Here is a 16298-nt window from a genome sequence, read left to right on the forward strand (position 1 = left end):
ATGGCATGCGCTTCAAGGACGACTCATTGACATCTGATTTTCCATTCAGCTGCACTTGCACTTCTTCAAAAACAATAATTAATGGTGCATTAGTTTAGACTATTAGCAATCAATATATAAATCATAAATTTAGAGTAAGTATATCCATTTTATGTCTCTCATCTACTCCTTCGACCTTAATTTTATCAGATATGTCAAGAAGGACAGAGTCAGTGTGTTGTTTATATAATTGCACTTGTTCTTAGATCTCTCGATCTATATCGATCGGTTATGAATGCTCAGGGCAGTGCTGCAGGTACGGTCCATACTTAACGACTTTGTGGAGAGCTTCAGCTGTTCCCCAGTCATTGCAATAGCACTCTGCATACTCAGGCGCACGCCTATCGCAAGTGCAATCGTTACAGATACGTCTGCAAACTAGATATGGAATTTTTCCTCCTTGTAGTTCAAAAATATAAAGATAATCAATTACACAAGTAATACATGTCTAATGTAAAGTATCGTGTAAACAACGCGCAAAAATTTAAGAATATAATAAGATGAGCATGTAAATCTTGAGGTGAACTAGTTTATCTAAAGCTAGCAAATTAAAGGATAGGTAATCACTATAATTAGGGTCTGGTTGATTCTTGGAAGCGAGCATGAGCACTAGTTGCTGCCAAAGCCATGGCAAGCAACACTAAGAAACTCACTCTAAACATATTTCTGGAACTCAGTGTTCTCACTCAACTCGCTGATGAACAGAGTGTGTGAGGAATGCTGAGGCCAGTTGGGGCTATAAATAGCTAAAATATTAATTTTGCTTTTATTATTATTATTATTTTAATAGAGATTTTTTTTTATCGACAGTCTCGCATTCTTTTGTTTTTGTTCTACATTCTAAGGCCAGGCAAAGGGTAAGATTAAGAACTTCTTATCTAATTTATAAAATAACCTACATTCTAGTAAGGTTTGAATCCATTACAAGTTTTCTTTTTTAGAATAACTCATTTCAAACTTGTATATATTAGTTGACTATGAAACTCATACTCAACTAACATTTGATTTACATCCAATGGTTGAAAATAAAATAACTCAAACTTTAAAAAGATTATCTTCACCCTTGAATGTAGTTAAGAATTAGTTTCATGGTGAACTAGTAACCATGTGAACATGATTGACATTTCACATACATGTTTCTCAATTAGAAAAAAAAAAAGGGCATTACTAAAGTCCTAAAAAATTTTGCCACTCTGATGACTCATTTTACTACTTAGATCTCATGAGGTAACTAAGAAAGTGATGACTTTAAAGACTCATGTTATCACTTGAAGGACAAGAAAAGAAAAGAAAATAGGGTGCACCAAAGCAAGTGGCATGGCTTTTGTTGTGTATGTGTTTTGGAGGAGGACAATAGTAATACTTTGATGCCCATTTCTGATGAGACCAGTGAGGGAGGCCCTCTTTAATTTACCGCTGTTTAGCTCCTCTTTGATGTAGTAGTACTAATGGATTAGTACTCTAAATCAAAGAAGAAACAACCTACAAAAAGGAATCCTTAGGCCTGCAGGTTATTTAAAGCACAACTGCGCAAGTAATCCAAGGAGCATCTCACGATGAAATAAAACGATAAAGGATCAGTATTCCACCCACCGATAGATTGATAGAGGTAGACTTACGTTCAAGTTACAAGGATCATCTCAATTTTTGAAATAAAACGAGGAAGATCGAAGAAGATGAAGCTCGTAATAGAAAACAAAATCGTTGTAAACCAATGAGGAATGGTCAAGATCCTCCCCGAAGACACCGATGACGTATGGTTCGTCTACGACCTCATCTCCCGTGGCGATGTCATCATCGCCACCACCACCCGCAATGTCAAGGAGTACAGCTCTCGCGTCAGGCTCAGCCTTGGAATCTCGGTCACCACCGTCGAATACCACAAGGACTGCCTGTGCGTGCACGGCACAACCCTCACCAGCCAGTACATCAAGAAGGGTTCGTTCCACACAGTTTATATCGAGATCAACAAAGAGTTTGAAATTTACAGGGAGGTCTGGGACAAAGCATCGGTCGAGAAACTGCTGCTAGGGTCCAAAAACGTTGCCGGAGCCGACCTCGCCGTGGTTCTGCTGCAGCCAACTGGGTTCACACAAGTGTTCTTGGTAGGTCTCAGACAGACCAAGCTATGTGCCAAGGTCGAGAGTCGCTCCAACCCTCACAAGTACTTCGAGAATATTTTCCGGGCTTTCGTGAAGCACGTCGACCTGAGCGTCGTACGGTGTGTCGTAATAGGAAGTGAGGGAAACGCGAAGGTTCATGATTGCGGAGGCGAATAGGTTGAAGGTGAAGTCAGTGGAGAACAACAAGCAACGCATTGTCGTTTTCAACACGAGGAACAAAGGGAAAGACGGCAGCATTAGACTCAATGAGGTTTTGCATGACAGTATTGTGATGAACTTGATCAAGGACACCAAAGCTGTGATGGAGATCAAGGCTTATAAGGACTTTTCGGATTTGCTAACGACGGATTTGGATCGAGTATGTTATGGTGCCAAGAATGTGAAGATGGCGCATGAGTTAAAAGCCATTGAAACGCTCCTGATTACCGATGATCTGTATGAGAGTGTGGAAAGTGCGACGAGATATAAGTCTGTGGAGTTTGTGGAGTCGGTGAAGAAGGCAGGAGGGAAGGCATTTGTGTTTTCGTCGAAGCATGTATCTGGAGAGGAGCTAGCTAATCTGACCGGCATTGCGGCAATTTTGAGGTTTCCACTGCCTTATCTAGATGAAATTGTTTCTTAGTCTTTCTCAGTGCCATGTACAAAAATGTTTCGGTTTTAATATCAGTATAGAATACATGATATGTGCTTTCCCTCGCAGAAGAGAGGTAAAAAATTGATCTCTGTATTTTGTTCATACATCTGGTGTATGTTCTACGAAATATGATATTTGAAGACTGGGCTGGGTGAGTGGGTGGTGCGAGGGAAAAAAAAATAGCACGTCTGAGTTTGCAGTTCAACAGAAGCAGAAACAGAACATATCTTAATTCATATGGTAGGACACGTCAATCGTAGTAAATTAGAAATCAACAGAAGCAGAAACAAATTGAGGCAGACGGGTTGTACTATAATCCATATAGCACAATAAAGCAACAATGGATAACTTAGAAAACTTTGCCCTATTTTGTTATGCAAGGGCCACATTTACAGAAACTAGACAAAGCAAAATCTTTGCAAGATTCAAGATACTCCTGCGTTGGTGTGGCCAGCTACTCTATTTGCCCCAAAACTGCACTGAGAACTGCATAGGACATTACAAAATTTACAGTAGGCCAGCCGTTTTAAGAGCCTCTTCAAAAGCCTCATCTGTATTCTGAACCTGAAAAAAAAAACAGAAAGCAATCAGACTAGTTTAAGGTTGCCCCAGTAATCAAATCTCTAACCAGAATTTTAGAACTTAGAACTTCTCAAAGCCTCTCAACCTGATGTATTCAATTAGATGCTAATGAGTTTATGTAAAAGGAAGGGCACGAGTAGTTACCTCTGGTACTTGGATGCCAAAATACTGCTCAACTTTTGACATGACCAACTCATCATTATCATCGCAAATCAAGTTAAATATAGCTCCTGCAGATTTACATATATACGACAGTTGGTCAACGTCTTCAGTTTTAGATATCAGTGCAATATCTTTATACAACCAAAAACTTGTCTTAATGAAAAGCCTGATCGGTGCACATGAGATAACTTTAAAAGTTGCATCTCTTTTAAAGAGAGATGCTTTGGAGCATTAGTGTCTGAAGTAATGGACGTGTACCATATAACATACAGCATCTCCCTAAAGCTAAGTTTCTATCACACGTCTCAACAACTGCCAATCGAACAAGCAGATCGGCCAAGTGAGTCAGAGGTATTGACTTCAAATGCAATCCTTCAAGGTAACAATAACCTCAATTTCAAAAGATCTACCTCCAGAGAACAGAGCGATTGAACTAAGCTCAGCAGGATTGGCAAGAACAATGACAGCCAATCCCAATGATGATCAGTAGGAGGTTAAGCCCAAGAATCTAATAGAAGAACCAGCCCATTAATACAAGCCAACAAGTTTTGAAAACCCATCTACAAGCCACTGAGGTCAGTATCTGCTTCCCATAGAAGCCGGCTATCAACAACAGGTCCAACTTATTAAGTACTTGTCCCACAAGGAAAATAAAACAAACAAAAGCTGCATTCATACACTGCCAAACAGACTGTCTCCCTTTAAAGTTCCTACTCCTCCCTCTCAATTTGTGATGTGAAAAATGATATATGTACCGGCACTGACAACTACATGAACACCCATGATTCCCCTCCGAAAAGTCCTTCCTCTAAATCCCTTAAAATAATTGTGTTTCCAGCCAACCTAGTGTGTGTGCAAACATATATCTACATATTTTTGTGTAGCAGTCCTAATATTATGTGGTAAGCGAGGGAATAAAAGACATTAATTGAACAGTCCATATAACAGGTTTAGGAATCAGAAAGTTACCCTTGCGGCCAAAACGCCCTGCCCTGCCAATTCTATGCAGGTACACCTCATAATCAGGTTCTAAAGGTTGCGACCGGGGACCAGGTGTATATTTGACCGGAAGATCATAATTGACAACACAATTAACCTATAAGAGATGTTAGCATATAAATTTTGTGAGGCATATAAGCTATAATATAAAAAGAAAGGAGATAAAGCCTGCACCTGTTGTTGGTCAAAGCCTCTGGCAAGTACATCAGTTGAAATGAGAACTTGGGTTAAACCCTCTTTAAACTCTTTGATAATTTTGTCTCTTTCCTCGACGTTGAGTGCACCTTGAATAGCAGTAACCGCATAACCATCTTTGGAAAGTTCTTGATACAACATTCTTGCACTATTTTTTGTCCGAACAAATATAATCCTCTGTCCTAATTTTTCTCCCAGGTCAAAAATTTTGGTTTTGATAACCTCAATCTTGCTCAGTTCATCAGGACAGTACACCTTGTACTGCTTAACACCCTCCAAAGATAGCTCTTCTTTCTTGACAAAAAGTTGATTGCTACCACGTTTCACAACCCTTGAGACAAAATTTGTGACTCTATCATTAAATGTTGCTGAAAACAGAAGAACCTGAAAAGAAGCACAACAAGAAAGCATTCAACCAAAATTGCATACAACTCTATACGTTCATACTGTATCCATATATGTAAATAATGTAATAAACAGAAAAATGGCCATTACAAGCAGCTGTGATCTAATCACGGCATTAAATCAATATTTCTTTAGTCTTATCATGCATTTTACAAAGCAACGAAAGAGATAATTATGACAAAACTCTCTCATTTCTGATACTACCTATACGGCTATACCTTAAATTTGAATTTTACCCTCAATCAATTAGTGATGAAGAAAATGGGTAGTAATGACAACAGTTGATTTGCTGAACCACAGTAATGTATTTCATGCAATAAACTTCCCAGCACAGTAGAAGTTCAAACTTAGTTTAACAAACCTGGCAGTTGGGGCTAACTTTCTCTGTGTCCCTCTTTATCCTTAAAGAATCATCTTGGAAGCCATCCTGCTCATACATATATACAGGCAGTCAGCATAAATTAAAAAAGCATCAATTATTATGCAAATCTGCAACACCGGTAATGTTTTATAATATCAAACAACTGAGGATGCTCAAAATTATTGAACAAATAATGTGTAACAGAATTAAACCATCAGCAAAGAAATAAGAATGACCAATTCTCCCAAAGGCTGAATCTGTAGCGTAAAACAATTGATTTCTTTCACTACAACCTAAGTATACATGCAATCATCCTAGTTCAGCTTACCTCGTCCAGCATGTGATCAGCCTCATCGAAAACAAGGATCTTCACGCGGCTCACGCCCAGCTTCTTCACCGACATCCATCTCTTGATAGTACCAGGAGTTCCAATCACAATTTGAGACGATACCGGGGCACGGAAATTAGGCGAAGGTGCATTCCTGTCCCTATCGGAAGGGACAGCACACTCTGCAGTTATCCCAGTGTATTTCCCCATTTTATTAAGAACCTCCATATTCTGCCACATTGAAAAAAACACATCTCAGACACAATAAACCCTCTCAATCTCATCAAATTCGCAACGAAAACAGTTAAAAATAGTAAGCGACTTAGTTCGAAAACTCGACCTGAATAGCCAACTCTCTAGTGGGACAAATGCAGAGAGCCTGGGGAGCTTTCAAGCTGGGATCAACACGGCTGAGCATCCCAAGCACGAAACAGGTCGTCTTGCCGGAGCCATTGTGGGCCTGAGCAACCAGATCTTTGTGCGGCGGAGTCAAAATCATAGGCAAAGTGATGGCCTGGATTTTACTTGGTTTCTTAAAGCCCATCTCTACATACAAACCCTTGAGCACCGCCTCCGATAGGTTCAGGTCTTCGAAACTACTCGCCGACGTGTACGGCGTATCGCCCTCCGTCACCTGAATCCAATTCAATCAATCCCTCAGGTTAAGTAAGATTGCAATGCCTAATTTTCTATCAAAACCCTAGAAATCGAAATTGAGAAATTGAAGTGAGAGAGAGAGGGAGAGAGCGTACGGCTTTGATATTGGAGTCTTCCGGATCGTCGAGGAACTTGTTCTCGGTGATCTTCAGTGCGGCGACTTCGAGCTCCGGCGTCTCTGAAGTAGACGGAGCTTCGGATTTCTCAGGCTCCTCCGGCGGATCATCCTCCTCGTCGGCCCAGCGTTTAATCTCGGGCTTGGCGGGCGGGGGAGGAGCAGTGGTGGCAGAGTCGGCGGAGGGAGTGTCAACTGGCGGCGACGTAGTGGCGGCGGTAGCGGAGTCGGTCTCGGCCATGGCGGTAAAAGATTGAAGTTTGGATCGGTGGAGTCGCAGAGGGGTTAAAGCTCAGTAGAACTTTGGGTATCTGGAAGACTAGAAGGGTTCTGGGCTTTTATATGAACTCGGATTGTGCATGTTAAGGCGGTTTAGCTTGGTACTGACGCAGTAATAAAAGGGAAGCAAATTAAATCGGTTCAAAATTTGTCGTACACCTTACGCCCACCTTCCAATTTAATAATACATAGTCTATTTATTTCTATAAGGTAACCATGATTAACTATGATACAAATTTATTTCCATAAATACAATCAAAATAAATAAGTTTCTAAACTGAAAAATTAAATTTGTTTTCCAAACAAATTAATAAGTTTCTAAACCCAGCATATTTGTTCTTCATCTTCATCTGTTAACCATCTCAATAAACTAAATATTTTTAATTTTATATATAATTCATATCTTGGAGAAAATTAATTTTTAATTTATGAATTTCTTTGCAAAAATTTTGGTTTAGATCTATATATAAATTTAATATTATTGTAAGTTAATTTGCTCATGAAATGAAAAAGATTTCTATAAAAATTGAACTTATATTCATATCTCCAAAAACGGTAAGTGGATCTCTATTTTGTTTTTATAGAAACCTAAAATGTTATTTAGACCTCCATGGTTTTCCAAAAATGCACAATATCTAATTTGGTATATTAAATCATACTATTATCAATTAATTTCTTTCATACTCTATTTCAAATTCATTTATTATATACAACTCAGAAAATGTATAATAATCACACAAACTATTATCTCGAATTAATTCACTCTTCCACTTATTTTCTAAATTTATAATAAAAATGGTAGACTAATTTTTTTCATTCACTGATATATATATATATATATATATATATATATAACTCACCAAATCAACATATATGAAATATTATAACTTCTAATGAACGAATTTGATTCTTTGACTCAAATCAAAGTTTATGAGAAAATTTTTAGATAGTCATATAGTTTATACATTAAATCGTCTACATTCAATTTGATGTTAATCATCTACATTTAAATTTTGACTTATGATGTTTATCAAAAAAAGAAGGTAATCAATTAAATCATTTTATGAAATTTGATATTCCATTTTGGGATTTTTTAGCAATAAATATAAAGGATAATTATCTACATTTGTAATTTAGATTAGATAAGTTAAGAATTTTTTTTTTTTTTGTAATTTCATATGCATTGACTAAGTCAAAACTATCTAGGAAAAAAAAGAGGTCCAAGTACCATTTTAGGAGGTATGAATAGAAGCTCCCATGTAGAAAACCAATTGAAGATCCACATATGGTGGTAAAGACAAGCTTAAAACAAAAACAAAACCACCATGTTTGAAAGAGATCGAAAAAGAATGAAGACTTGTAGCAATTTTTATGAGAGAGAGAGAGAGACCAAATTTAGTTTTTGGTAAAATGTTTTCTCATTAATAAGACTTGATTATATTTTTATTATATTTATATCTAACTATGGTTAGTGTTAAGATACACGTGGCATGTATTAAGAGATGTGGTTATAGGGTGGGCGACAAATTTGCTTCCTAATAAAAGTAGTAAAAGACAGTTTAGCTAGGTACTAAGGTGGTGTATAGATGGGGGATACTCGGGGATGGAAGAGTTGGGGAGAGAGGAGAGAGAGTCGAGGACTGAATATTGATTATACCAAAGGAGATTTGGGGATGAGAGAGAGAATATACAGTAAAAATCTCTAGAAATTAATGCATTTGGGACTAATGAAATTTTTTAATTTAGCGAGATATTAATATATTAATAAATTAATAATATATTAATTTATCGATTAATTAATAAATTATTAATTTATCAAAGCATAATAAATATTTTGTTTCACTTTTTCAAAGAAAAAAAATTGTTTACTTTGTTTGTACACTACATTGTTTAATTTACCATATATACCTTGTTAAATATATATTGTTTTTTCCGATGTATTACATTGTTCAAATATTATATTAATAAAATTCTTTAATGAAATCCTCAAAAATTTAAAATTCATTATATAAATTATGTCACTATTAATTTATATATTCGATGAGGTCTATATGAATTTTCAAATTTCTATTATATTATCAATTTAGCGAAATATTAATTTAACAAGTTGGCCCGAGTCGGACTTGTAAAAATTATTATTTTAATGAGATTATTAAATAATCATTTATTAATTTAATCATGTATTAATTTAATGAAGTTTTACTGTAAAAAGAAAAAAAAAGGAGAAGTGATATATGCCATTGATATACGACGAACGGCTTGGATACACTTATTAGGCAATATTAGAAAGATTTCCATTAGGAAATCTCGATCTTATTATCTTGTGCTCCTTTCGATCCCCGTATTTTATATATGTACTGTACCTGCAGTGCCATAAGGAAGTCACTTCATAGTTCTATTTGTTCATACTACCTATTGGGCGACCATGCTTTCTTTTTGGGCTCGGCTTGTGAGGCTGGAGAGGCAACAGATCCCTTTTGCGGGCATGAATTATGTACTTGATATACCTGACTACCTGAGGAGTCGGTACGTGTAACATATATGCCCGAGGAACTTTGAGCAACATGATTATTTAATGAATTAATTGATTATACATCAATATATGTTATATATTTTAAATTCGACGGTTGATAACGATTATTATTAGTGCATTCAATAGCTGAACCTCGTCCAGTTTATCTACGTCTATCAGAGCCACCGGGACACGAAGAGTATGAGTTGTTACCCCATGGACTACCACGCCAAACCCTAGTTATTTCACTTGGACCAGTAAACGTGAGCGGCACACGATTTGAAATTAAGCATTGTGATCTTCACTATCCTAGCTAGTTAAGCATCTAACGCTTGCTACATGTTGGAGAGTGGTTTTGTTTTGAACTTTGAAGTTTGAAACTCTATGAAATTTTACCCGGTGTTCATCAATATATGCATGCATTTAATTATGAGCTTCTTATATGGCATAAACCTTTGACTCTAATCTGGCATAGCTCTGTTATGTGTGGGTTGTGAGTTGTGATGAACTGATGATTGAGCTCATTGTTCGGTGATCGAGTTATTGACTTCTTGTACAAGGCTTCTTTTGTTCCGTCATATTTATCACGTTATATAGATCAAATAACAAATAACATAGTGGTATCAGACTTAATTATTTTATGATCTCAGTATCATGATCTAAATTGACAAAGTTAAGTGGCAATTAAAATGAAACGAGGACAAATAACTTGACACAATTCAAAATACAATGTTGTACGTGAGTTTTTCCTCGACAATTCAAGTAAATTGGGCGAAAAGCATTCAACAAAGCGTGGCATAGAAAAGAGGTCGAGTCATATTCGTAGTAAAAGAAAATGGTATTCTTTTGGTACTTTCTTTGATTCTGGTGGTGGAACATAGTTCTGTAATACCAAAAGCCATCCTATTGGATACTAGCTCTCTTCCAACTCTAGCTTAAAGCTAAAGTCGCTAACTACCCATATCAGTGATATCATAAAGCACCCAATTTCCCTCTTTCTCAAATCCATGCGTTGGTTTTGTTCAAACTCGAATACCCCCGGCGCAAAATTGTTTTAGAATGAATATACTGTCATAGTGTCATGCATGATGAGAGTTTAACGTGGAGGGATGTGATTGCCATCCTCAACAAGGTCCCATTCATATTTCTTCTTATTGAAAAGCTCGGATTATGAGTATATAGGAAGCTTCTCCCACAATTTCAAGATGTTTGGTTTGCAATTTCCAGGGTTTTGGTCATGGAATCTGCCATTTGAATAGACTATACTCTATAGGTGAGCAAATTAGGACAAACACACATCATTTTCCAACTGTTTCTTGCGGAAAATGGTGGTGTGTGTAAATTTACAAGGAAAGTGGGCAATCATGTTGTATGGGAATTGATTAGGATCGTTATCAGTCAGGTTTATAAGAAATGGGTTTTTGAGTACGAATGTTGTCATGTTGACAATGATTTGCATGAGTTGACGGACTTAAAGTACGCAATCAAAAATGCATGTACAATGGATATGGCTAAGGCAGGATATTAAGAAGAAAGAAGACAGATATTTCCAAAAAAAAGAAGAAGAAAGAAGACAGAATTATCCATCTAAAAACAAATCATATAACATGTGAAATTTGTTTTATTCGTTAAAATGTGAAATTTGTTTTCACAACTTTTTCGAACGTAAACAGGTATTTGAACAATTGTCTGGGAACATGTTAATTGAATTCATAGACGACTCAAAATTTTGATTGAGATAATCCATGTATTAAATCCAGATAATCAATGAAATGTGAATACCAGTCATACAATATCGTAGTTATTCATATTCACTCAATTTTGATAAAAAAAAAAGACATAATAAATATGTTGAGGGCGACTTTGCAAATTCTTTTTGACGTGAACAAATTTGTACAAGCCAAAGCTGTGAAGTTAGCTTTAATTCGTTTACAATTGTTAGGACAATAATATGGTATGCATGATTGGAGGTTTATGTGTTCGAAATGCAACTTCACAATAGCACTCGTCTTTTCTCTTTTAGCCAGCTTTTCCCAGAGGTTCTTCCATCCACCCGGTTTAAGTTCACCTCATATTTGCTAAAGGCAAGTGTTACACACTTACACAACATAGTCAGTCATTTTTTTAAATATCTAACTCAAATTGTGGCTCATATTATGCCACGTCATCAATTTTAATAACAGGTGAATGTTCACGGGGTGAATGTAAGAATTTTCGAGCTTTCCCCGTTAAAAGTTCTACCAACTGATATGCTGGATGGGATTGTGAGCACTCTTTGCATATGTACTTCGATTTGTTCAGAAATGCACACCCACGAAATAAAGAAAGCGGTTTCTCTCTTTCTCAGCCAAGCAATCTCATGTTTCATGCAAAAGTGCAAAACGAGAGAGAAAAATCTTACCGAATTATATCTAAAAGTCCTCAATCAATTCTCTTTTCCCATCGATTTTAATTTTAACACACACATTTGTAACTCAAATTTCTGAACAAAATAGAACAAATAAAGAACATAGATCTAACCAACATAGATTGAGGATTTTGTTGTCACTCAAGCTTTCTAGTTATGTACATGCACATCGAGTCTACAACAACAGCTAGATCAGCTCTCAAATAGGCTTCTATTATGTTAAGTAACGTCGAACGGTTCAATAAATTTTAATTTCAATGAGATCAGTTTCAATTTGTTCTAATCAGAATGAGTTAATAATAAAATTTCAAGTATGCAGTGAATACAATTAATGTGTCTATACATTTTTTTTTCTTTTTCTTAATAATTAAATTAGATAAAATAAATGCTCGTGTGTCTCAGTTGGTTGAGCGCAATGTTCTTACATTTTCATTTCAAAATAAATAAATCAGATTATAACTTTACAGATTGGACTCCATAAATTATAAATTGTAACTTTTTTTCAACTCTTGATATTACTAAAAATCAGTAAAATGAAATTTACACCCTCACAAAATATGGTGCTTCACATTGATTATTTATAGTTTTCTATTTTATTAAAAGCTTCTTTGTCTGTGATTGTCGCCTGACATCCGAAAGCGACAGGGGTAACATTTTCCCTTTCACACACGTCGGGACCCGCCTCCACCGTCGTCATCACACTCGCAAGCAGAGCGCGTGCTTAGGAATCGCTGACTGCAACGGCTACTACCTGCGGCTGACTTGGTCGGTCGTCGCTGGTCAACAAAGGTGTGCGTAAGACGCAGCGGTTCGTACGTGCCGTGACTAGGCCGGACCACGCAGTTTGAGCAGACCTTTTTATTCTTCCCACCCTCTTTATATTTTCACTTTTTTACTTCGAATTTCGGGGTTAATCTCAATTATTAATGCAGTGATAAACCCATTCGTTTCTACGTGGTCATAAATACCCTTATGTTTCAATTCCTTGTGTATCTCGATTTATACAATTCCAAATAGGCAAAGACGGCCCCGTCTTCATAGTTGTAAGTAGTAACTAAGTAGGTATTTGACACTTTTAGTAAGGTCAGAATGTCTGATTTAACCTAATTACTCATTTCATTCATAATTGGTCATGTTTAAGTCAAAGTCTCTTTTGAACGCCAAAAATTTACTATTAACTAACTAATAAATATTTTTATGGCTACTTTTAATCAGCCGTCATCTATGAAAGAATAGTAGAATTTGTTCCGTAAGATATCCATAAAACCTCATTGTTTCAAGTATAGTTTGTGAAAAATGAAAACAAAAGATGGATATTGACTATTCTAAACTCAAAAGACTTCATCATGTGAAGACTTGAAAATTATTGCTAAAACAAATGTCATTGACTAAAAAAGATGACATTGTTAAGTCAGTGAGTGAACGTTCTAGAGTATTTGAGTTTGGCTTAAATCTCTCTCAACACATCATTACTTAGAAGTAAGAACCCGAGAAACTCACACACAAAATTCACTTCAAGTTGCAATTTAAACTAGGGGTGGCAATTGTATATAATTATATTCAAACCAATTTATATACCAACCGTACTAAATGTATTGGTATACCACCAAATTGTTATATGGTACACGGTACAGTATACCGTACCACACTTCAAAAGATGGTTGGTAGGTGGTACAAATTTTTCATGTACCATGGTATGTCGTACCAACTGAAATAGAAGTTTTATGAAAAACAAAAACCCTAATATATGCATCCATGGTGAGTCGATTTTGGTTTTCTTTCATGCAAGTTGAAGCAAACTACCACTAGACTATCATTGCAATTACAACAACTCATGCAAAATAATATATATTCTTAAAAACTATATATATCCATAAATATTTCAGCCGTAAATTTATTGAAAAATAAATCTCAACTGTAGATTTTTGTTAAATTTATAATTTTTAGACTTTGACATGTTTAATTTATGACTTTGTACTTAATAATTTGGTTGAAGTTGTATAAAATTTTGTATTTGTGCTGTTATTTTCTATTACTTATTTGGATTGAGTATTTAAATTTTTGAGCCATAAACATATTAGTAAAAGCCTATTACCAACCATACTAACCGAGTACCAACCGTATTAATTAGTTGGTATACCAACGTTATTGGTTGATTTAAATTGTGGATTTTTTATACCAATTATATGTTAATTAGTACATGATATTATAAAAATAAGGTTGATATACCTACAAATCCACCCATAATTTAGACTTAGACATGAACCGAACCGTTACCACAAAAGGAGAGCGAAAAACCTTTAAAAACGTAACGCAATGGTCATCCGTCGGAGGGGCAGAACCGTCTTTCCCTCTTCGCTTGCCGTGCCTAAATCACTTGCTACACTTGAGTTAATAATCTTTATCCATAAAAATGCTAAGCATCATCAGCAGCAGCAAACCCCCTCTGTCTCTGTCCTCTCTCTGATACTCTCTCTCTCTCTCTCTCTCTCTCTATACCAAAATGCATAAAACCGAGCACCACCACCCTCTTATTTCCCACTAAAAATTTCCCCAAACTCACTAAACCCGAACTCAACCTCAACCCGACCCACCGAAAAATGCGGGCCTCTCTCGCTGCGATCTTCGCCCTCCTACTCCTCCCCTCTCTCCTCTTTTCCGCCACCTCCGCCGCCGCCACCTTCCTTTCTCTCCACCGAGCCCTCCCTCTTACTCACCACCGAGTCCAGCTCGACCGCCTCCGCGCACGTGACCGCGCCCGCCACGGCCGCCTCCTCCAGAACGTCGTCGTCGGCGGCGTCGTCGACTTCTCTGTCGCCGGCTCCTCCGATCCCTACCTCGTCGGGTAAATTTCTCACCTGGGTTTAGAGAAAGAGACCAGTTCATGACTTCTCAGTCGTCAAAGCTTGAAGCTTTAAATGTTGGTTCAGTGGTATTAATGGGTCGGTATCAAACTGTGAAATGAGTTCTGGGCAAGCCTTTATTACTGGGTTTGTTATTCTTGCTCCACAAAAGGAAAGTAAGCTTAAAGCTTCAGTCTTGGTTTTCCTTTTCAGTTTAGGGTCAGTATATACTTTATTTGGTTTGTGGAAAAAATGAGTGATAATTCAATCTTTCTTGGTGATTTGTGGAAACCCAGTGCTAGAGAATTGATTGGTTTTTAGATTTGAAAGAAAAAGGCATATGATTTTTGTTTTTGTTCATTAATATAATTTAAATTGAAATGGTTGACTAAATTTGGCATTTTGCTGTTGCCACTGAGCATTAGGGTGGATAAGTGGATTGGATCTTTTGTGTGTATGAATCTTTTTCTTGGTTGCATTCAGTTTGTTTCTGTTTTTATTCTGTGAGTGAGATTGAGCATCTTTAATATTTGTCCAGTAATGTCTATAATGTTAATGACTTCTGTTCATCTTCAATTGTTGCTATACTGGCTCTGTTTTTAGGCTTTATTTTACAAAAGTAAAATTGGGTTCTCCACCGAAAGAATACAATGTGCAGATCGATACGGGAAGCGATATTTTGTGGATTACATGCAATTCCTGCAGTGATTGCCCCCAGACAAGTGGACTTGGGGTGAATTCCTGAACGAAGTTTCATTGCTTACTGTCATTATAAGAAGTTTGTAGAGTAAAGAGCCAAATCATATATCTAACCAATATTTGTTGTTGTTACAGATTCAGCTCAATTTATATGATTCTGGAAGCTCTGCAACTGCAGGGTTCATCTCCTGTTCGGACCCGATATGCAGTTCTGCAGTTCAAACTTCAGCAACAGAGTGCTCGGAGAGTAACCAGTGCAGTTACACTTTTCAATACGGCGATGGAAGTGGGACGTCTGGACACTATGTAACAGATGCACTATATTTTGATATGATCCTGGGGCAGTCTTTTATGGCCAACTCTTCGGCAGCCATCGTTTTCGGGTGAGCTGTTTTCACTGAAACTGAAATGTTATCTTTGTGGAATGTAAACCTATCACGGTCATAGAAAGGATAAAGATAGCGAAAAGACAGAAAATAAGAATAACCAACCATCTATCATGAGTGCTAATTAGTAATTTGTATGCATAGATAGAGTAGAACTGCAGTTTCAGGTAGCATGATTTAGTATGTGTATAATTACAAAGGATATTTGGAATACCAGAGCCAACCAGGTCCACACAGCCAAGTTCTAGCTTGAAGTGTGCCCAAAGAACATAGTTAACTGTGCAGTATTACTCTGGTTATGCTCTGGTTCTGAGTGCTTCTGTTTTAAGCCTGTTGAGAATTCATTTAAGCAATCTGACTTTAACCATTTATTTCAGCGATAATCTTATACCGTGAAGAAACTTCTTCATTTGCTATGGTTCCAGCATTGATGTTCTGACTATATCTGTTGAGCTTATTGCCTTTGATGTTCATGTTGGAAACAGGTGTAGCACATTTCAGTCTGGGGATTTGGCCAAGACAGATAAAGCGGTGGATGGGATCTTTGGGTTCGGCCAAGGTGCATTGTCTGT

General features: G+C 36.8%; 3 protein-coding genes across 7 annotated transcripts in view; 2 read left to right on the forward strand and 1 right to left on the reverse strand.

Annotated features, from left to right (window-relative positions):
- The first annotated feature begins 1760 nt into the window (after positions 1-1760).
- LOC126796834 (protein PELOTA 1-like) lies at positions 1761-2784 on the forward strand. The gene is made up of 2 exons (XM_050523558.1): positions 1761-2260; positions 2319-2784. The coding sequence occupies exons 1-2, from the start codon at positions 1761-1763 to the stop codon at positions 2782-2784; spliced, it is 966 nt and encodes a 321-aa protein (XP_050379515.1).
- Positions 2785-2996: 212 nt separating this feature from the next.
- Positions 2997-6926, reverse strand: LOC126797733 (DEAD-box ATP-dependent RNA helicase 38-like). The gene is made up of 8 exons (XM_050524436.1): positions 6581-6926; positions 6169-6462; positions 5829-6059; positions 5501-5566; positions 4714-5118; positions 4510-4636; positions 3523-3608; positions 2997-3360 (listed from the first exon to the last, which is right to left on the reverse strand). The coding sequence occupies exons 1-8, from the start codon at positions 6839-6841 to the stop codon at positions 3304-3306; spliced, it is 1527 nt and encodes a 508-aa protein (XP_050380393.1). The 5' UTR covers positions 6842-6926; the 3' UTR covers positions 2997-3303.
- A 7363-nt stretch (positions 6927-14289) lies between these two features.
- The window catches only part of LOC126797734 (aspartic proteinase 36), a 5345-nt gene continuing 3336 nt past the window's right edge, over positions 14290-16298 (forward strand). For 3 of the 5 annotated variants that reach the window (XM_050524439.1, XM_050524440.1, XM_050524441.1), the window contains exons 1-4: positions 14291-14643; positions 15245-15374; positions 15476-15723; positions 16212-16298. The exon at positions 16212-16298 is cut by the window's right edge and continues 141 nt beyond it. In XM_050524439.1, coding sequence (XP_050380396.1) covers positions 14399-14643; positions 15245-15374; positions 15476-15723; positions 16212-16298 — 710 coding nt within the window. In that variant the 5' untranslated portion in view covers positions 14291-14398. Of the gene's footprint in view, positions 14644-15244; positions 15375-15475; positions 15724-16211 lie in introns of all 5 variants that reach the window. The other 2 variants (XM_050524442.1, XM_050524437.1) reach the window with 2 other exon arrangements.

The sequence above is a fragment of the Argentina anserina genome, chromosome 6 (genome assembly GCF_933775445.1).
Source record: "Argentina anserina chromosome 6, drPotAnse1.1, whole genome shotgun sequence".
Classification (NCBI taxonomy): domain Eukaryota; kingdom Viridiplantae; phylum Streptophyta; class Magnoliopsida; order Rosales; family Rosaceae; genus Argentina; species Argentina anserina.